General features: G+C 36.3%; 1 protein-coding gene and 1 long non-coding RNA gene across 2 annotated transcripts; one reads left to right on the forward strand and one right to left on the reverse strand.

Annotated features, from left to right (window-relative positions):
* Positions 1–5,355: 5,355 nt before the first annotated feature.
* LOC137734976 (phosphoglucan phosphatase DSP4, amyloplastic-like) lies at positions 5,356–12,420 on the reverse strand. The gene is made up of 13 exons (XM_068474326.1): positions 12,315–12,420; positions 12,175–12,219; positions 11,427–11,529; positions 11,143–11,219; positions 10,952–11,028; positions 10,676–10,756; positions 10,262–10,394; positions 8,616–8,675; positions 8,103–8,159; positions 7,243–7,338; positions 6,430–6,489; positions 6,197–6,304; positions 5,356–5,662 (listed from the first exon to the last, which is right to left on the reverse strand). The coding sequence occupies exons 2-13, from the start codon at positions 12,211–12,213 to the stop codon at positions 5,531–5,533; spliced, it is 1,023 nt and encodes a 340-aa protein (XP_068330427.1). The 5' UTR covers positions 12,214–12,219; positions 12,315–12,420; the 3' UTR covers positions 5,356–5,530.
* A 9,860-nt stretch (positions 12,421–22,280) lies between these two features.
* Positions 22,281–22,946, forward strand: LOC137729072 (uncharacterized). The gene is made up of 3 exons (XR_011067963.1): positions 22,281–22,405; positions 22,500–22,581; positions 22,827–22,946. It is a non-coding gene; the product is annotated as an uncharacterized lncRNA (long non-coding RNA).
* Positions 22,947–23,311: the final 365 nt, after the last annotated feature.

Genomic DNA, 23,311 nt, shown 5'->3' on the forward strand with positions numbered 1-23,311 from the left:
GTATTAAGTGGCTTCATTGGAGAGTTTGAATTAAAATGTTCAAATTTGGGAATAAATTTTTTTATTGTTATTTAAAATGTGTTTTTTAAATATATTTATTATAAATTTTTTCGTGTTCATACTGTATTTTATATTTTCCAAATTTACATATCACCGTTTCATATCATATCGTATTGCCATATTCGTGATTCATAAAAAAGCCCGTTGTCATCCTTCTCTGCTCAAAAATAGGTCTCGGTTTCTATACGTGAAGCCGCAGGCGGGTGAGGATCTTCGCTGGAGCCTTCGATTTGCCTTCAAAAATAGCCTTCACGAGGAGCGTTTGGAACACGTGGAGGTAGCAAGAGACGCCATGGAGGATAAGGAAGACAAGGAGGAAGTGGATGACATAAGCACCATATTGGAATATTGTATACCCACCAATATTTTTCTATTTTTCTAAAAAAAGAAAAGAAAAACGGCGGAACTCGATAAAAACTGATTATTTGTTATAGGTAGCATTATAACTCGTGTAATTGTATAAATTTTAAGTAGAGATTATGTAGGAATCTAAGAGATTTTAAACTTGTGAATTGTTATTAGTATTCCAAAAATATCATTCTACACTCCAAACTTTCTATATTTAGAAAGAAAAATACACTTGTGAAGAATGTAGAATGAGATTTTTGGAGTGCTAATAACACTTTCCTTAAACTTTTCCTATTAGTGTTTGTATTATTTGGAGAGTAAGTTTTTCTCTCCCCTTAGACCAACTCCAACCATTGAAGTAAAACTCAAATTTTAGATTCTAAACAATCTAAACCTACCCCAACTTGCTCCAACCTTGAGCCAAATATGAGTTTTAACCTAAAACTCATTTTTGGGGCAGATTTAAACCAGAATTTCCCCTAGGTTAGTGGGCTGGGTCCACCATATATCTATATTTTTTTTAGTTTTATATTTATAAATACATTGAATCAACTGGCTAAGATCTAATATGATCAAATCTAACAATAAAAAAAAAAAAAAAGGAAAACTAATGAAAATAGCTTGAAAATTTTGAGTTTTAATGATAAGGACAAAATAAAGGGTAAAATGAATAGTACCAGGATTGACTTTTTAGTGTAAAAATATGGTTTTTCGTTAAAATGAACAGTACCGTGAGTTTTTCGTTAAAACTCCCTAAAAAAAGAGATATAAAAGTCCAAATTTAAATCCAATGACTAAAATAATTTTAAAAAAATCTTTCATGTGTTCATGTGTTTCATATTTTTTTTCAATTTCATAGTGTTCCACGAGTTTGATGGTGTCAATTCAGTGATTTTTTTTCAATATTTATTGGAATCTAAATATTTTTAGATTGAAATTTTCATAAAATTAAACTAGGATAATCTACAATTTTTTTTAAAGTTACTTTAAGAAAAAAAATCTTCATAAATTCATTCTTTTATCATTTCGAGCTAAAAATTCAACCTAGAAGGTAAGGGTGGGCATAGTGCGGTTTGGTGCAGTTCCAACCTCAAAAGGGCATAGAAACCGGGAAATATCAACAGTTCGTTGCAGTTCCGCTTAAATTTTTTACTAAAACCGTATCGATCGGTTCAAATCGATCCTCGTTTAGTTCATGCCACGATTTCATTTATACCGGTTCCTGTTCGGTTCATGCCGGTTTACAGTTCCGAATACTAAATCATTTGTATGCCAAATCAAAATGTTATTCAAAGTTTACTTAATATTTTGGGTAAATTACAAAAAACTACCTCAACTATTGGTTTCACGACACTATCATATCTCATTTTTTTTAAATTGACAATGTCATACCTCATCTTTAGAATTTGGTCCAATGTTATACTTTCCATTACTTGACCGTGTATTTTTCAGTTAAATACTAACATAGCTTGATTCGAGACCCACTTTCTATTAAAAAATTATATAAGACTAATAAAAAAAAATTAGGGTAAAGTACAAAAAACTATCTCAACTATTGGGGTCACGACAGTTTCATACCTCATCTTTTAAAATTGACAATGTTATACCGCATCTTATGAATTTGTGACAATGTCATACCTCCGTCAATTTTTCTGTTAGTTTTTATGTTAAGTGCTGACGTGGCAAGAGACAAGGACCACTCACTAATCCAGCTGAATTAAAAAATAATTAAATATTAAAAAAATTTCCTAGGGGTGTGGCATTCCCTTTCCCCTCTCCTTCTTCCTCTCCTTCATCTTCTTCTCCTTCTTCTTCTCCTCCTCCTCTTCTTCCTTCTTCTGGGTTTTTTTTTTTGGGTTGCAGTTTCTATTTTTTGTTTCCTCCTCCTCTTCTTCCTCCTTCTCCTTTGATTGGGGGGGGGGGGGGGGGGGGGGGGAGGGTGGGGTTGGGTTTTCAAATATATATTTTTTCTTTTCCTCCTCTTCTTCCTCCTTCTTCTTCTTCTTCTTTAGTTCTTCCTCCTTCTCCAGGGGGCGGGTGGGGTTGGGTTTTCAAATTTTCCTTTTTTTTTTCTTTTTTTTTTTTTAATTTTTTTTTAATTTTACTTTTATTTATTATTGTAATATTTAAAAAATATTAAATATTTTTTTTTAGTTTTTAATAATATTTTATTAATTTTTTAATAGAAAGTGGTCACAGTCTCTTGTCTTGTCAGCACTTAACAGAAAAATTGACAGAGGTATGATATTGTCACAAATTTGTAAGATGCGGTATGACATTGTCAATTTTAAAAGATGAGGTATGAAACTGTCGTGACCCCAATAGTTAAAGTAGTTTTTTGTACTTTACCCAAAAAATTAATATTTTTTAAATATTAAAATAATAAAGAAAAGTAAAAAAAGAAATTTCTTTTTCTTTTCTCTCTCTCTTCTTCTTTTTCTTCTACTGGTTGGGTGGGGAGGGGGGGAGGGATGGATGAACTGGGGTTTTTTTTTTTTTTTTTTTTTGTTTGAAGATTAAGCAGGTAGGGGGAAGAAGATGAAGGGGAAGAAGAGAGAAAGGGGAAAGGGACGGACTGAGGGGTTTTTTTTTTTTTTTTTTTTTTTTTTTAACTTTTCTGTATTATTTTAATATTTCAAAATATATTAAATAATATTTTTTTAGTTTTTAATAATATTTTATTAATTTTTTAATAGAAAGTGGACCCCGAATCAAGCCACGTTAGCATTTAATTGAAAAATTTATGGCCAAGTAACGGAAGATATAACATTGAACCATTTTAAAGATGAGGTATGACATTGTCAATTTAAAAAGATGATGTATGACAGTGTCGTGAGACCAATAGTTGAGGTAGTTTTTTTGTCATTTACCCTAATTTTTTCTTGTTTTTTGCATACTTGCATTCAAATACGACTTCTAAAATGGTTATACAAAGTTACAAACAAAACATATCCTTTTCAAATACTAATCAAAATGCAAATGTCCTTAACACCAAACAAACAAAAAGAAACACAATTCAAATGTACATATACATTCATAATACAAATATACATCCACACGTACAAATACATTTAATATGCAGCAAGAATGTTAGTACGAATTCAATAATTCAAGCCCAAAAGGTACTTATCAAGAGATTAAAAAGGCCCAGGAAAATGGGAAAGAAAAAAAAGTAGGATGTAATTGAACACCTTAAAACCATTCTATGTAAAAAAGAAAAAAGAAAAAGGGAAATCAAAACCTGAATGTCAAATTTGGAGATCTATGAGAGAAAATGACCTCATTTTTTCAAATATGTGCCTTATCTCAATAGGTGAACCATGCAAATGAAAAACTAATTGAGAAATGCTCCCATGCAGTCGCACTTAGTGAAACCAGTTTGGTTTTCACCACTCATTTAGTGACACTTGTATACAACTATTAAATTTAATTAATTATTTATATTCACGATTCGGTCTGGTTCTAAATAGTTCTACCAACCTAAAAACCAGAACCGTTATGTACAGTTCGGTCAGATTCTTGAACCTAGATTGACTTTTTTTGGTCAACACGGTTTTTTACAATTTGTTTGATTTGATTTTGCGGTTCCAAAATTTTTATGTCCGCCCTTACTGGAAGGGTTAAAGTATAAAAACTATTTCTTGGTTAAAACCTAAATTTTTTGGGTTAAATTTTAAATTTTAACCTAAGAGTTGGAGATGGACCTAGTAGTATAAATAAAATCACAAGGCATGAGAAATTATCTACTATTCAAGCCCTTCTCTCCTCTCTCCATATTTCTCTCTTTAGTCTCTAAATTTATACAACAATATCTCCTGTCATTTTGTTATCAAGTCACCATTTAAACGAATAAAATTCTTTTTTACGAACAACAATGCAATTAATAGATTAACCTGTTAGTTGTTAAGAGAGAAAAATCAATCGGGATTGATTCCGCATCAGAGTGCATATACATGATTACTTTCCGTCACTATGGTAAAATGCCATCTTCATTTTTGAAATACAATAAAATGCGTACCACTAAATTATACATAAGTAGGTTTTTTTTGCTAAAATAGTTTGAGATTGGTATAACTCCTCACTTTCACGTGATCGTTCATATGACAGTTTAACGAGAACATTGACAACTTTGCATGGAAGAACCAAAATGATTTACGATGGGCAAAATCAGCATCCACTTCTATCGATTTTCATTTTTAGGATCAAAATAAGGGATTTATGTTAATCTCAAGAACCGTTTTGGTCAGAAAGACTAAACAGTATGACATTGCTTAGGTATGGAATGACCTTTGAAAGCAATATTAACCAAGATGGGGCTCAAAATTTAAAGTTAAAACCCCTCAAGATGATTTTTTGCATTCAAAACAATTAATCTTGTCAATAAGTTGGCAGAAAATAGAATTTCAACCCTTCATACAAATAATAAACGTATTCAGTTTCTCAAATGAGTCCAAATGTTAGATCACTTTGTCGAACACCAGACCGAAAGTTTGACTCATAAGCCCAAATACTTCTACATTATAAATTACAATTCAGAAAAACAACAGGCAAGAATTCAATAAAACAAGCTCACTACTAATAATTGGTCACTTGCAGTAACCCCGAGAATTCCACAATCTCTAATAACCTCTGCAGAACGCATCCTATCATCATCTCTACAAGTCTTGAACCCTCCAGCAGTTAAGTTTCGGGTTTACGGATCAAACAAATATAAGTAGAATTTTGTGCAAGTAGCAAGTATTCAATTATCATAAATTCTCTCGACAAACTCGCATCAAATCGAATCTACTTGAACCAATAATCATGAAGCGAAGGCAGCGGAAACTTCAAGTTGAGCAGGACTTACCTCTGCGACAATCAAACACAGCTTTCCTATGTTCATCCTCCTGCAAAGATCTCTACAACATTGATCAGCTGTTTCCAATCTCCACTCATAAATCAGGTCAGTCACTTAAAATTCTTCTCCTTTCTATTATGAAATTGTTGCTGGAATATGAATTTAATTTATTGATCATTAACTATACTATACCACATTTATTTCATATATGTTAACATGTGATGTTAGGGAACTCGTACAGTTACTACTTTACATGCTAGAACACTTGTATTGCCCTTTTGTAATTCACTCATCACTGGGACAAGATTCGAGAAACTGTCTTATTTTCAGTCGTTCCCCGGTTGTAAGATGAGGATCATCACCAGTCAACCTCTTCCGTATGGCCGCACTTTCGCTGTTAGGGTCGTCCTCAACAACCTGCAAGAGAAGCTCAGCCAATGAGAAGAAATATGGTGCGATCTGGACAATTAGAATCCGTTAACCATGAGATCAAAGGTTCCTATTCCCACAAAGTATGCAGCAAATTTATAACTTCCTTTCCAATTTCCCTGAAACATATCTGGCATTTTTTCACAAAGAGTGAAAGATATCCGGAAAGTTTTTTATGTCCAGTGGTCACATTGCCTCCTTAAGACTAAAACTTATGCGCAAACAAAATTTTCCAAAAACAAAGCCCTGACAGGCATTATATCTCGAGATTTTACTGTTTTATTCTTGCCCACGATAACAAAAGAACCTCAAGATTTTCTTATAAAAGAACATATATTTATATCTTCCTTTTATTATTATTAAGGGTAGGGGGGAGGGTTCAAAACTATTACAATAGTTTAGGGAAGGGGGGAGTTTCGAACCCAGGACGCATGAGTAGAAACCCAACACCCTATCCGCTAGGATATCTTCCTTTTATGTTCTTCAACATTTACGAAGTACAGACTCAAAGCTGAACCTTACATGAACATAATTGTTGACATGGCCATCCTTGTTGGGAGAGGTGAAAGGCTCGTGCTTATTGTGCGTCCACCCACCATCAATGACGTATTTATATTCATATTGTCCTTCCTGTAAAGCATGAGTTTATTTTAATAAGCTGGTCGATGAATGCAACATTCAATGTGTTATGAAAAACCCATGTTGAACCTGAAAGACCAAACATAAGCAAACTTTTGATTCAAAAAAATGCTCACCGGCAATTCCCTGTTGAGAATCCACGAACCCTGTTCCTTATTAAACTCTAAAGGAACCCTCTGGACAAGCATCACAAGAGTAAATCATAGATTGAAAAGAAAACATTTATCACCGAATTTCCAACAGTTTGAAATTACAATATCTTAAGCATTCAAAAACACTATGTTTCACTTGTCCACCATAAACAAGAAATGCAAATGGAAAACTTCTTGGCCATTACCCAAAGAAGAAGCAACTATTTTTCACAGCACTATTCAAGTCAACAGCAGTTCTGTTCTGATGAAATTTGAACTCCATGGCACAGAAACAATCAATCTAATGCACTGCTTGTCATAGGTTGCACCACAATGACATAATTTATGTTTTAGTGACCAGCAATGAGTTTACAAGTGACATCTGTATATCCTATCTAATTAGCCGCTACTAGGACCTTGTCTTTACAAATAGGCCAGACAGCTATCATTCAAGTACTTTACTAAGATATGCAAAATCTCCTTTGAACAATATGTATGTGGCAACTCTACTCGCTGCTTGGTCATGAAGAGAACGACATGTTTTCTTAAGGTGCAAGCATCTCTTGTACATGATTATATACATCCACGTTTCTTACAAGACTAATCTTCCCCATCATCTCTATCACATTAATATGAAAAATGAGCATTGGGAAGTAATACCCAAGAGTCAATCCTCATTGATCAAAACCGTCCATACCATACTATGCATTTAGAGATAGCATGCACTATACATTAAAATCACAGTTTGAAGCTATATCAAACATTAAGTCTGCTGCTAAGGTTGAAAAAGGTTATTACCTGACCCCATCCAATATCAAGTCCTGAGATTTCCACTGTAGAGCAATTATCACCTCCCCAAGTCAATGTGACAACCCTTTTTGTCATGCCTGTAAGCTTTATGATGAGAAGATATGTGACATATGAGTTTTTAATAACTTCATATTTATATAATAAAATAAGACAGATATCAGATCAAATGAACTTTGTTTCAGAAATAGATGGAGGTGGTAAATTAGGCACCAAATCTAAGCCTAGGTGCTAATTGTTAAAAATATTTCTTTGGGTGGCAAGCATATGCACACCCTGGAAGTTCAGGTGGTTGGTGCAAATTTCAGTAAAACAAAAGAACAAAGGGAAAATAACCACCCTACAATAATTTAGATTACTAATGAATTCAAACATCAATAAATTAAAAGGAAAACTAATGAAAAGAGCATGAAAACTTTGAGTTTCAACGATAAGAACAAAATAAAGGGTAAAGTGAATAGTACCAGGATTGGCTTTTTAGTGTAAAAATATGGTTTTTCGTTAAAGTGAACAGTACCGGAAGCTTTTCGTTAAAGTTCCCATAAATTAAAAGTTTAAAACAATCACCAGCAAGCATTTACCACCTGGCAATTTTGGGAAGATATTTTTGTTAAGGAATGTAATGGCTTGTAAAAGAATGGATGTATTCCTGTGTTGTTGGTGAATATTGGTCTAAACTTTCTATTAAAGAGAGAGTCACCATGCACTTGAATGAAGTAACAACATGCACCCTGAAACTTCTTACCATATCATCATATTTTCAAGTTGAAAATTGATAAACTTGAAAAACTGGAAGACAACTTGCGCAATTATATATGAAATGACATTAAAGAAAAAAAAAATAGACTCACAATATCTGCGGTAGCATTTTTTATAGCATCCAGTTTTGGGAAGCACGAACGTTTGCTCTGCATTAAATCCAGAAAAAAGATACTTCTGAGACGTTATTAAGTTCCACATTAATTTATGCAGTACAGTTGCCCACTTTCCCATTTGCTCAAATTAGCTATCATATCACTGATTCGAACTTTCTGAAACTTTTTTCTTCAGAAAATAGCAATGTCTTACAACTGCATAAAATTCATGAGTGGTTTTAAAGATTCATATTCAAGGTTCTCCTGTCATAGTTTCGTGAATCCAAAACTTGTCCAATATCAATGACTGGTTTTATGTTAGAACGATCTCCTGTCACACGAAATAAGCTTCAAGTTCAAGGTTCTCCTGGCATTTTTTTTCTACTTTTGAGAAATAACTTGGAACTTTCATTTTCAATAAATAAAATGTACAGGAACTCTTTACCAACAAGATATGTTGTATTGAATATTGATAAATTAACCATCGGAATATGTCAAAGAAATAGTTACCAGCAGTAAATTGACAGCATCTGTAAGTTTGTATCCCTGTACCCAGAACATGTAAGCCAACTGCCATCATAACAACATTCAGGAACAGTGTTAAAACGAAATAACTGACACACCACACTGATCTGTGTAATAGACAATCCAACAAGTATATGAAATGAGAGTCACTGCCTGGAAGTTAAAAACAATTTGATGTTACGACTAACGGGAGCCTTCTCAACAGTTCTCACTGTTTTTTCTCACATCGAAGACTATTTGGATATGCATTTACTTGTGAATGCCCGTCTATCACTGCAGGCTTCATATGACTTAAATGATTTTCTAACAAATTTTACTAAATTCTTAACTGAGTACATTAGCATTTCACCAAGCCTTCTGAAATAAAACCAATCATTGTCCATTGGGCAAGAAAGTCAGCTTATTTCGTATTCACTTTATAGATTTCTGAACAGGATTGGAAGCAGTCTGTCAAGAGGGCTCAAGAAACTGCAAGGTCTGCGGATGGTCTAAAAGAAAAAACAAAATTTTTAGCTGAAGGGAAATATGAGACCCCACACGGAAAACACATGTCACAGGGGTTCACTACAATACAGGAATCAGCTTGTCAAATATCAGTGTTTTGCATTTATAATGTCAAATATCAGTGTTTTGCATTTATACTCCCACATTTTGTCCTTATACAGACAGTATGTGCTTTCCCTTCTACATAATCTACTAAACGTATGTTTTGGCTTTGACCAAAAATATTCCCCACTTTATGTTAATTTACTAAAACCTTTTCCCCTTGTTCATTTTCCCTGGTCAATTTTCTAAAAGTATACCTTGGACGTCAAACAGATTAATTTGAATTTATATTGAACTAAGCATTAATTCTGGCTGAAAAATAAAAGAGGAAGAAGTCTCAAAGTACTAAACACAAACACAAATGTTGATGGATGAAAATATACATGCCATTGATGCCAAAAGCACAAACACAACACTAATTTATGTAAGTAATATAAATTGATAAGTAGGTGGGTGGGCTTCCATGTGAATGGTTTAATCCATTAGTTCCATAAGGTGTTTGCTATTTTGCGCAAACATTGGGAAGAATAAAATTACTTTCAAAACAATGTATTAAAAGCGTGAGGCGTGGGCGAGGCGTCCAAGGGATAGCCCGGCCTAGGCAAGAGGCAAAGCCTCACGGGACCTAAATTTTTTAATATATACACCAAGCGTACACATATATTATATTAAAAAAATAAGATTATTAATCAATAATTACGCTGAGCACACACATATATTATAAATATATACACACATATATATACATATATTACACACACACACACACATATATATATATAAAATAGAGGATGAAAAGCACAATGAGCACACATATAACAATGCACACACACAGCACACACATCCAATATATAAAAAAAATAAAAATCAGAAAAAAAAGGCAGAGAGACGATAGTGCAAGGAAGAGGTATGAGGCAGTTAAAACCTACCCAAAATTTGGGTTTGGGAGTTACAAACAAAAAAAAAAAAAAAAAAAGCCCTGAGGCGCGCCTAGGCGGCTCCGGCGACGCCCTCCGCTCACACCCTCAAAATAGAGGCGACGAGCCTTTTAAAACATTGTTTCAAATACACCATTAACAACATACCGCAGCTGCAGGAGCTCTTCCAAGTCCAGCAGTGCAATGCACATAAGTGACACCTCCATTTCGATTTATGGCTTTATATAATTTGCTAACAACAACAGGAAGCCGGAGACGTAGATCATATGAATCAAAGTCCCTGCAACATCAGACATTAGCAGGCTGCATATATGAAGCAACTATATATGAATGTGTCATGTGTCCTAATGTGCATGTATGTAATGGAAATAAAAACCTGTAAGTGAAAGTTTATAAGCTGGTTATTGATATTGTTCTCCAAACAGAGCAACAACAAAAAAGATCATTCCAAATAATTGTCACAGAATTGGGAAATAGAAACTGAAGTTAACTGCTTCAGAAATTCATTCTAGAAAATGAACGAGAATAAGAGAAACACCAATAATTTTTCAAATAACGAACCTTATTTCAGCACGCAAGTGTTCAATGTCATCAAATGTGTTGGCATACTCTCGAATGGCACCGATGTCGACACTAAAATATCTGGAAGTTCTAATTAAGGAAATTATAGTTTAATTTTCTTCTAACTAAACTTATATTGTCACAGTTGCCCCAAATGGCGAACACATTACACATATTACCTCATGCCTAATGAAGTGAACCACGTGAATATGCTTTTTTCCAGTAATGAGTTCTTTATGTCAAAAGAAAACTTTGAAGACAACATATTCAGGATACTCCAAATCTGAATCTTGTTGCAAGCAAAAAATGGTCTTCACGCCGATGCTTCGGAGTTTGTCAACATCTTTAGGTGTCTGGTTAAAAGTAAAATAAAAATACTCAGACTAGGAAGCTTTAACAATGGATAAAAGTTGTTCATATGGCCAGTTATAAAAATAAAAATAAAAAAAAATAAAAAAAAGGATCACCTGTAGGCAAGACCCCACAATCAGATCTGGACGTATGAAGTTGTAGTTCATACCTAGCTCATGCCTATAGGTCAAGACTGCATCAAGATTATATGAGAAATTGTTAGCTACAATGACAAAAACAAAGTAACAATAAAAATTTACCATTGGAAGAAATCAATCTAAATTTTAAACACTGCACACCCTCTAATCCATATTGCCAACACTCAAAAATCTTACATTTTCATATCTCGTTTCTCAGTATATCGAGCCATGTCTATTAAAATTTTAAGCATTTAACTTACCAGCACCCATGGCTTCTGTCATGTTATTACTATATATCTCAGACTTTTCATCTTTTGCTTGAGCACCACTCGTCTCAGCGCTAGAGGTGGAACCAGAAATTGCCTACAGAGTCACACCAAGTAGCATGATCGACGACAGATACAAGACAACACGTCTCAAAAATTGAACAACTAATCGAATTAAGGCATGCATACTGCTCATCCCAATTACTCTACAAAAACACACACAGATCCACAGAAACTACTTAACATAATTGGGCCATCACAGACAAATGATATTATGTCAAATGAACGGTGTCTATGGCTTCCCCCTGTTGATGTTTAGTAATGCACATAGTTCATACCCGATCATGTATTACGGCCATAACTTGGAGGTACAAATTTTGGTGCAAACGCTTAAACCGTATGCGGGTTAATTTCATAGCGCATCGACCATGAGTCCATTATCTACTTCTCCTAAACCATAACAATTCACCACTTACTTTAGCAGCTTAAACCAGTAACACCAGGCTGTTAACTACACTTATTTCCGAATTCGGAAAATGATACAGCTGAAGTAATCTCAATTACAATTGACACAAAATACATACATAACTATTAGTCTACTTCCATCTCCCATACTCAAACTTTCATTAACACGAGAAAAAACAAATTACCCAAAAAAGAAACCAAGCCAATAGAGTAAAAAACACGACTACAAGATCCAAGCATGAAAATATCACACAACTTTTCAAAAATCTTAATCTACCTTCACAGCCATGCTTCTGGGTAGATCGATGCAGCTCATCGTTCCCTGCATTTGAGCGAGAGAAGTTCATAAAATCTGCAAAAAATTTCACACCACGCATGCATACGCAGATTATACGTAATGGAGAAGGATGAGCATACCAGAGTTGCGATAGAGAAGGACGGCCTCCCCGTGGGATTGCTTCTGAAGCTCCGGAGAGGAAAAACAGAGGATCTGAAATTTGAAGGAAAAAAAAAAGAGAAGGAAAAGAAAAAAAGATCAATTAATTGGTAAAGAAAATTGGTGAATGTTTACGGAATATATGCGTAGGAAATGGATGACAGACCCTGTGAGATTCTGGAGACAATTCATCTCTGATCACAGGAATAAAAAGATAGATCTCCTTTCGAGCACAGTGAGAGAGAGAGAGAGAGAGAGAGAGCTCAGTGTTGGAACCGGGGATATTTTGTTGGGTTTATATGGACGTTTGATTGGTGGAATAAAAAGGGATCACCTTTTTGGAGATTCTCAAAAATGCCACTACCTGAAAATGAAACGTCGATACATGAAACAAAGTAGAGACTGTTGCAGTAACAAATTTGGTAGTTGGGATTTTATCATTTTTAGATGAGACTGGAAGCAACTTTTGCAATTTACCTTTGACAAAAGCAAATTGCCATGTGTTATTTTTTCACATGAAAAACCAAAACTATTAAATGTCTCCGTTTTTTTGTGTAAAATTTGACACGTGAGGTTTGTAAAAGTGAAAAGGACTAGATTAACACACTCTAATTCCGATAACTCTCAAATTAAAGGTGGAGATGCGTTGGCCATCATCAAAATGGTGACGAAGCTATAAGTAATAATTATAAACAACTAAATTATCATGCACGAAAAGTCGACTACAACATCCTTCCCATTTGGGGACACAGTAGAATTTAACCTTAATATTACAGGTCACATCATGTTCAGAGCATAGCAGTAGTACATGCAACGCCACCAATATGCGTTATGCAAGCATAACCGAAGGTTTGGCTATGATTTATTACAACTAGATAAATAAAAGACAGAAGTAGAATCACTCTACCTCAAAGGAGGAATGCGTTACTGCCAAGCCCACTCGTCATCGTTACTACCACCTTTGCCTCACTAGGTCCTGAGGGGCTAAAAACAAAATGTGAGTGGATCATAATCATTTATCTAATTAAATTCTTTTGAAAGCACTAATTCCAATTTTAGAAAACTCGTATAGTTTACATCTCCATACTAGTATCTACTACAATATATAGTTGAGAAATGCATGCCAATCACACATTAGAAATCATACCTAAGAAACTGCAATAGATTACTAGCATCTACTAGTGCAAGTACTTGCATGTGTGTCTACACAAACGTCTACTTGTGTATTGTTAGCATCTACTAGCTAATAAATTTACTAGTGTCAACAAGAAAATTCCTGTAACGAATGAAACGAGAACACGTGTACAAGTAGTAGATTTGTATTGATGAATTTGTAGGGTTACAATCTCTATTTACAATTTTTCTCTCATTCAGTCTTCAAATTTGATGTAGATGTGTGGGTTGTTAATCTAAGGGTCGCGATGACTTGATCTCGGATGAATGATTGAACGGTTGCTTCAAGTTTTGAACTTGAAACAATGTGTGGATAGTCTTCACCTCTAGGTTTGTGTATGACCTGCGGCAAAGGTGATGTTGATGTGGGATTTTGTTGATTCAAGGATCTTGACTACTTGATCTTAAATTGAACATCGTTATAGGTTTTGAGCTTGTAACAAAATCTTGAAAGAATCGGCACAAGTGCTTGTAGATTCATCAAGGGAATGCTTCGGCTTTGGTTGTGCATTCTTCAAAGAGCTTTGGCAGCGTATTAGTCTTCAAAGATTTGGCAGATGTTCTCCTTTTGTGAGAATTTTGGCCCTTTGATGTAGAAATTGTCAACCTTTATGCTTGTCAAGGGACCTTGTATGTATAGACTTCTCAAAGCTTGCCATTGGATGGATTTGGCTTTGATTTGTGTCTTGATTCGTCCATGGGAGAATTTAGGCCTGTTTTGTGTCTTAATTTCAGCCACTTCCCCTCGCTTGGCGGAAATCTATAGGGCTTTCTTGCCTATTTTGCAAGCAATCTTCAATTCTTGCTTGTTTTGTGATGATGCTTTAGCTTGCTTTCCGATTTTGGGAACAATTTGGACCCATTACAGATTTTAAGGGGTATTTCCCCCTTTTGGCCGAATTTTGGAATGCTTTTGAGCTTTCTTTGCTTGATTTGTGCCACATATCATTGATGACTCGTCCATTTGTGATGACTCATATGCCACGTGGAGTTTTATGATGCATCATTTGCATGCAATGAAATTTACATGTCTACAAATGTTCCCACTTCAAGGCGCGTTGTAGGTATGTACTTGTCACGTGTAGGAAATGTGTTTTGAAGTCCTGCAATGTGAATGTTCTAACTCAATGGTTTCAAGACTTGATATTGAATTAGTTTGCTTCTTCAAGGGTTGTAGAGGCATATTTCTTGAATTGAGATGATGAATTTTGTCAAGGGCCGTTGAGGAGTATTTCTTGAATTGAGATGATGAATTTTGTCAAGGACGTTGAGGCATATTGCTTGAACTAAATATTTCTTCAAGGATTGTTGAGGCTTGGTCTTGAATGAAATGAAAATTTTCTTCAAGGGTTCTAGAGGCTTAATCTTGAATGAAATTTTTGAAAATGGATAAATCGGCACATACTTATTGTGCATATTGATTTTCCATAATTTTGACAAAATACATTTGGTGTATTTTGAGGCTTGGATTTTTTTCCTTGTGGGTGTGAGAAAAATGTTTTTTCCTTCCTTAGGTAGGAATCTCCTTCAATTTTGGTAATGAGGGTGATTTCCTTCAAAGTGTTGCAAAGTTTTGGTGATTTCCTTCAAGGTTTTGAAAAGATTTAATGCTTGTCCTTAGGTAAGTAGGATTTGCATTTTTTTCTTCCCTTTCCCTTTCCATTTTTTAGCCAAGGGAGTGTTTCCCTTTTGGTTTGGGAAACTTGACGGCTTGTCCTTGCTTTGGAGGGATTGTCTTTTGTATTTTGGCAAGGAAAGGTACTTTCCTTTGACGTTTTGGAAATTAAGCCCTTTCCTTTTTTTTTTTCTTTTTTTTCTTTTTTGTTTCCTTTTCTTTTCTTTGCTGATTTTGTTGCAAAAAAACAACATTTTTCCCTATTGCAGTGTATCATCTTACCCTTTTTTTGCTTGGAATTTGCTTCCTTGTTACAGCTGGAATGCGATTCCTTGTTTTGATTTTCCTTTTGCTATTTGGTATATACTTTCTCTATAGTATTAGGAGGCAATTGACCCTTATTTATAGGACAATTGGGTGTGTATTTTTTCATAATTCCTTGTCGTGTGTGCTGCTTGCTGCCATGAGTTTGTAGCTATTTAAAGCTTGTTGCAGTGCGTCACTTTTTACTGTGTGGTGATGTGCAAAAGACTGCAGCGAGGTTACGATGTGTAGTGCCTTTTGATCGTGGTTTCCCTCGGTGGTGACGTTACCGTGCAGTGCAAGAAATTGCTTGCGTAATCGTTGCAGGGTTGTATAATGCGATTACATAGCATTTTGGTTTGTTTGCTACTGTAACGTGCTTTGAAGGATTGTCTTGTAGCTACCCTTTTTGCTGTGCTACTCAAGCTTTGTGGCTAATTTCTTTTCGTCATTGTGACTTTGTTATCGTCATCCTTCAATGTTCACGAGGTTTGTCTCTCATGTCTTTTGCTTTAATGAAGCAAATTTTTTCTTCTTGTCACCCTACTCTTATGCTTATGCTGTTTTTTTTTTTTTTCGTTGCAGCCATGGTATTTTTAAGTGCTTTAAGAGCAATATCATCACTATTCTAGCAAAGGAATGCAACTCGTAAGATAGGGGAACGACGTTGAAACTTTATGCGTCGTTGACTGAGCCTCTTGTTCTTCCGCAATAGACAACTCAATGCATATCAAGTCATGGTCTTCTGAAGTATCTTAGGAGGTGATATATTTTGGTCGACCAAATACAAAAAAGAAGGCGTGTACGTCAAAGATTCTTATCTTGAATCTTTCGCACCATGTTCGTGACAATTCACCGGCTTCGTTTGAGCTTCTTGGGGATCACATCCGTAAGCTATGACTTGGAATTGTATCTTGTCTACTACTGGAGAAGCCGTCTTTGTTGAGTTTTATTAGGAATGCCTTGAAGATGTCTTGAGCTAATCTAAAGATGAAGTTACTAATGTGGGCCTCTATCACGCTATATACACATCTTTGTTTAGTTATGATCGCCATCCTTCCATCCTTCGTGCATTTTTCGAGCATCGGTGTTCAGTGACCAACACACTTCACATGACACAAGGGGAGATGTCAATTTCACTTTGGGATCTCCATAAGATAGGAGGTTTACCGATCCAGGGTAAGTTTTAAGATGAGGTTGTTCCTAGCATGGAGGAATTTTTTCATCGTAATAGGCGAGGATTGCTTTTGATGGTTTTGACAGTTTTGATGGTGATTTTGAATTTTTTTTTTCTTTCTGTTTTTCCATACACAATTTATGCTCTTACGGGCCATGAGCGTTGGGTGTCACCTTTTAAGCTCATGCGAACAAGGAACATTGGGTGTCGCCTTTTAAACTTGTGCAAACAAAGTGTGTCGAGTGTCACCTTTTAAACTCGTGCGAACAAGGAGCATTGTGTCGCATGCAATTTAGGCTCATGCAAACGAGGATCATTTGGTGTCGTGTTGCAAGTTTAGCTCATGCAGGCGAGAAGCATTTGGTGCCATGTTGCAATTTTAGCTCGTGCAATCGAGGAGCATTCGATGTTTAGTTTAGGGGTGGTAACGCTTCAAGAATCTTCCATTGATGAGGTCGATCTTTAAGCCGTCTTCCACCATGATTAAGTAGGTACCGTTGGTGTAGACTTCTTGTATTACATAAGATCAAACCCATTTTGATGTGAACTTGTTTTTTGTCTTGTGAGTTGTGATGATAGGCCTTCGTAATGCCAAGACAAGATAGACCTTGGGCGGACCTTTTTATTGAATGTCTTGGATAACCATGCTTGGTAGCATTCCAAGTGTTGTTGAGCTTCGAGCCTCATTGCGTCGAGTGCATAACAAAGTTATTAGTGCTTTTTGCATCTCCTTGGGCAATAACAGTGTTTCCTTGATGCTAAAGTATGTTGGCATGCCTTCTTTGGGCGTAAGGGTTTTTTCTTCCTTGATTGTGATAGCTTTGCCTTTTGAAGGCTCTTCTATCTCTACTTCAACCATGCGACAGGCAATGGTAATGCATTGTTGGAAAAAAGTCTTTCGGGAAGTACTCGTGCAATGAGACATGAATGTGTGGCTTTTGCTCTATAGGTTCCCCAACGTACGTTGGCTGAGTAGCTCTTACGTTTGTTTTGGGTTTCTTACTGTTGCGGCGGCGGTGCTTTCTTCATTGTTCCACCTTTGGCCTTGTGGCTTGTGGTCTTGGCTTCATTGTCCTTTTGTAGTTACCAATGTCCATCATTCTTCATCATCGGTAGGCGCATTTTGGTCGCTTGCCCCCAATGATGATCGTACGGAAGGTGTCATGTGGCTTGAGCATGGACAAAAGTGGTCATGCGTCACTTGGAGAGGCACGAGATCGAAGTATCTGAACACAATCATGGTAATGTGTGTTGTAACCATGTCTTCTAGGTTGAGTTCAATTTGTCCTTGTTGTGCTAGCTTCATGATGAGCTCCTTGAGGACGAAGCACTTACCAACAGGATGACTCATAATATAATGATACTTGCAGTACCTAGGATAGTTAACGCGATTCATCTCTTCGGGGAGCTTGCATTCAAGTAGTTTAATTACCTTTTTTTCCAGCAAGTTGTCGAGCATTGCAACCATGTCAGAGTTATGAAAAGGGTACGTCTCCTACTCCAGTTCCCTCAATGTGTTTTTGCACCTATCTTGGGTGCGAGAAGGCGCACATTTCATATCCTTTATTTTGCTTTTGGGGGAGATCTTGATGGGCGAGGCAGAGGTGTTGATGGGGGTAGTATGGATGGCAAAAGCTTTTTTTGCGGGCTTTTTCCCAGTCTTGTCTACATTTGGAGAGAACACCTTATCCTTTTTTAAGTTAGTGATTAGCTCTTTCTTCCCATGATTGGCAATACTCAACTCCATATCATGGGATTGAGTTGTCAATTCTTCAAAAAATTTTGGTTTGATGCCTTGAAGGATATAATGTAGCCCCCAGTGCATGCCTTGAACACACATCTCAATGGCGAAGGTTTCAAAAATCCAATCTTTGCAATCCAGACTTAATGAACACCACATATTGATGTAGTCAACGATAGGTTCATGCTTCCACTGTTTTGTATTTTTCAGCTCCAGCATGCTTACGGTGTGATGAGTGTCGTAGAAAAGGTTAAGGAATTCCATTTCAAGCTGGTCCCAGCTGTTGATAGACTCGGGCTCAAGGTCAGTGTACCAATCAAAGGCATTACCTTTTAGTGAGTGCACGAACTGCTTGACGAGGTAGTCTCCCTCCATCCTAGCATTATTGTAGGTTTCAATGAAATGGGCAATATGTTGTTTAGGATTGCCCTTTCCATCGAATTGCATGAATATGGGTGGCTGATAACCCATTGGCATCCTCAAGGCGTCAATCCTTTTAGAGTACGGTATTGAGTACAACGCGGAATCATGCGAGCTTCCTTCATATTGCGCCTTGATCGTGCTTGTGATCATCTCTTGCAGCTATTGGATAGAGAAAGATTTCATGAAGGTCGCAACTTGGTCTACCTCTAGCTTCTCCTCAGCTTTGTCCATCAGAGGCTCCTCATTTTCTTCACTTTCCTCCTTTGGTGGATCAACCTTCGGATCAGCTTTCTCGTCGTGCTGCGCCTCCAAACGATTAACGAGTGTAACAATCTGCAAGTCATTTTCCTCCACGATCTTTGTCAGCCTTACGATTGATTCGTTCAGCTACTCTTTGATTGAAGTCGCACCAGTAGTCATGACTTGCATGACTACGGGATACGAGCTACTGCTTGAGTCGGCATCAGAAGTTAACGACTCAGAATCCCTCATCAGGCTTTCTTCCCTTGGCGCCCTTAGCGAGGCCAGGGTGATCACGGGCTTGTGCCTCGGGTGCTTTTGTTTATTCGACAGAGTTAATGTAGGGGTGGAAGGAACGACAGAGAGAGATTTTGCCTTACTTCGAGTTGTGACGTTGAAAGTGCCACCACTTGCTGCAAGAATGTTCTTTTTCTTCACGTTGGTTGCGGGAACAACTTGATCATTTCTTGATGCCATGTGTATTTCTTGTGGATTTGAAGATAGAGATGAGAGACAGAGAGGTCCTATCGGGCGTGCCAAAATTGTAAACATGAAAATTCCTGCAACGAATAAAACGAAAACACGTGTACAAAGTAGATTTGTATTGATGAATTTGTAGGGTTACAATCTCTATTTACAATATGAATTTGAAGGGTTACAATCTCTATTTACAATTTTCCTCTAATTCAGTCTTCAAATTTGATGTAGATGCGTAGGTTGTTAATCCAAGGGTTACGATGACTTGATCTTGGACGAACGATTGAATGGTTACTTCAAGTTTTGAGCTTGAAACAATGCATAGATAGTCTTCACCTCTAGGTTTGTGTATGACCTGCGGCAAAGGTGATGTTGTTGTGGGATTTTGTTGATTCATGGGTCTTGACGAATTGATCTTGAATCGAACGTAGTTACAAGATTTGAGCTTGTAACAAAGTCATGAAACAATCGACACAAGTGCTTGTAGATTCTTCAAGGGAATGTTTCGGCTTTGGTCGAAAGAAAGCTTTGGCTTTGGTTGTGCGTTCTTCGAAGAGAGCTTTAGCAGCGTATTAGTCTTCAAAGATTTGGCAGAGGTTCTCCTTTTGTGAGAATTTCGGCCTTTTGATGTAGAAATTGTCGACCTTTATGCTTGTTTGAGGACCTTGTAGTTATAAACTTCTCAAAACTTACCTTTGGATGGATTTGGCTTTGATTTGCGTCTTGATATGTCCATGGGAGAATTTAGGCATGTTTTGTATCTTAATTTCAACCACTTTCCCTTGCTTGGCCGAAATCTATAGGGCTTTCTTGCCTATTTTGCGAGCAATCTTCAATTCTTTCTTGTTTTGTGAAGATGCTTTACCTTTCTTTCCGGTTTTGGGAACAATTTGGACCCCTTGCCGATTTTTAGGGGTATTTCCCCCTTTTGGCCAAATTTTGGAATCCTTTTGAGCTTCCTTTGCTTGATTTGTGCCACATGTCATTGATAACTTGTCTATTTGCGACGAGTCAGATGCCACGTGGAGCTTTGTGATGCATCATTTGCATGCAACAAAATTTACATGCAACAAAATTTACATGTCTACAAATACATCTAGCTTTTACTAGAAATAATATCACATGCAATTATCCTACAGACACAAATAAAGCTACACTCAATATATGACAAATCATGTGGTGAAATTAAATCACAAAGTAAACATAACTAAATGTCAGGTACTCAACAACTCAAACTAGTCTCGTCTATAAGACTAAACACAAAGGCATGTAAGTTTATCAAAATCATGAATATGTCCATCAAAACATTTCAAAAAGGCGTCCACTTACAAAAATTTGGATCGTGTCTCCACCAGGAGCCCTGCCTTTGTCAAGGATAATTGAGCTTGCACCTGTAATTAGCACCTTTAGCAACTTTTTAAAGTAAATTTAAGATTCTCTAAGTTAAACGTGATAAACGACTTGAATTAGTGAAAACTGATGCACAGTGTGAATTGGGACGTCAAGTAACTATAGGGTGGGTATCCAGGTCCCTATGTGCCGTCGGCATGAAGATGGTCTATAGGGTTCATAACTACTCCGCTTATTACAAGACGTTTACTCAGCCAACATTTAGATCTACCTTTACCTAAACCTTTTTAGTTCACCCCCAACATTCTTCACTTGTCCGACTATACTATTGCTAAGCAGTTTTTGGATATCAAACGGACATCCTCACCCTTGTTTTTCTAAACTTGTATCGAGGATCGATATCTCGTGCGGTATTGAAATTAACAACATCAAACGGTGGTTTATATCCATATCTAATTTAATACATTATCTCCACTCCAATTCTAATCGGTCCACCACATGGACCATGATAGTCTCCATTCTATGAGCTAACTTTGAATCTTATATAGATACGTCACTGCGTCAAGCGTGCAACACGCAAAATTCTGAATAATTAGATTTGTCCAATTAGTACATAAACTCATGTAAGCAGATTTATAGCCGATGAAGTTGATTTCGTCACATATATTTTTATTAATCAGTGCATATGGTATTTGACCCACAATCTTCTGGATTGAATTATTTTCATGCTTAGATTCAAGTGATAGGTACATGTACATGACACAGTACATTCCATAAATACCCACGTTATTTTTTAAATAGTTATTTACAAATTTCTATCACATGCTATTGTAATACTCATATAATGCATTTTTAATCCATCATGTCAAACATTTTGTAATTATTTCTCTGCAAACTTCCTTTATGTATTGGGACATGAAAGTCCATCACACAAACATAGCCTTATGGTCTCTTAGTTCTCTTAGTTTCTCACTCTTGTACTCCAAGTCAATTGATTTGTATATATTTGTATCTTTGTGAGATCAACAATACAATTAACACAAATATAATTTTACATGGTGTCAGAGCAGGTTGTCTCATGTGTGAAGCCCAACGGCCACATATAATCCATGTCGCCTCAATTGTGTTATTCACGTCACCTAAGTTATGTTGTCCATGTATTAGGCTTGAAAAGTTGTCACACGTAAAATGACGTTTAGGGATCGAAACCATGTACTAAGAGCAACTCAGTACATATGTTTTCTGCTCCCAAATTACCTTAGAAACCTAATATGGTAAGGCCTTTATAACAAGCTCTGTTTACAGAGAATATTGAAGAATTCCAGGACATTTTCTTTTCTGTTTAAGTTGCTAAAATTCCTCACTTAAAGTAATACATGCAGTCGGATGTTGGCTGCTTTAATACATGCATCCTGATGCTGATTGTAATCATTTTTACTTTTTCGTTAGTTGTAGTAGTAGGAGGAGGAAACCAATTCAGATTCAATTCATTGTAATTGCAGATTATTCGATACTCTTTCTTTGGCATGAAGTAGACTCTTGGTTTTGCACCTTCATGGCTCTTGTGGCTCAGGTAGTTCATCAGTTTTGAGATCGTTGAAGAACTTGAGCTGTTTGAGTTCTGCGATTCATTCATTCATCGTTATTGCGTATTTAATGCCATGCAGGTATAGCACCTTCATCTTGTTGTATCCAACTGGCATCACAAGTGAAGTTGGTCTAATATATATTGCCCTGCCACACATGAAGGTATCAAACTATATAATTCGTAAAACCAATAATTTTTCTTTTGCCTTTTTTTTTTGTGAGAAGGGTGTTGTAAATGGGGTGGTTTCCTGGGTTTTGAGAGTTAGGTGTGGGGTAGTGTCGTTTATTACTCATCTAGTACAGGGAACTTTGCATATCATCTTCTGCTTATCCACCGCAGCTACAAAGAGCGTGTAGAGTAGTCTTTATTGGATCTATGCTCATCAAATATGTTGATGCACTTGCAGAACTCTGAGAAGTATTCTATAAGGATGCCAAACAAGTGGAACTTCTGTTTCGATTACTTCTATGCTGCAATCGTTGCCCTAGGAATATATGTCCCAGGCATGCACCGTTTTCACAGGCATATTTTTACCATACTTAAACAATTTAACTGGTTTTTATTCATTTTCCCGTGGATTATTTGTCGCAGGGAGTCCTCACATGTACGGGTATATGCTTGGACAGGGGAAGAAAGCTCTTGCAAAAGCCAAAGGGGAGTAGACGGCAACAAAGTTTTAATGTATTTCTTAAGATGATTAATCATCTGGTTTTGTGTTTAAGATGGAATATGTTCTTAAAAAATTATCCGGGTTAGCGCTGATAAAAAATTATTCGATTTTAACATGGTAAGGTTAAAAACAGGAATATATGTTGATGTATTTACAGAGATTTGCTGCTAGGCGGTTAGAAGCAGGAACCTTGTCCCTCAAGGAAGATGAAGAAAAAATAG

This window comes from Pyrus communis, chromosome 1 (assembly GCF_963583255.1).
Source record: "Pyrus communis chromosome 1, drPyrComm1.1, whole genome shotgun sequence".
NCBI lineage: Eukaryota > Viridiplantae > Streptophyta > Magnoliopsida > Rosales > Rosaceae > Pyrus > Pyrus communis.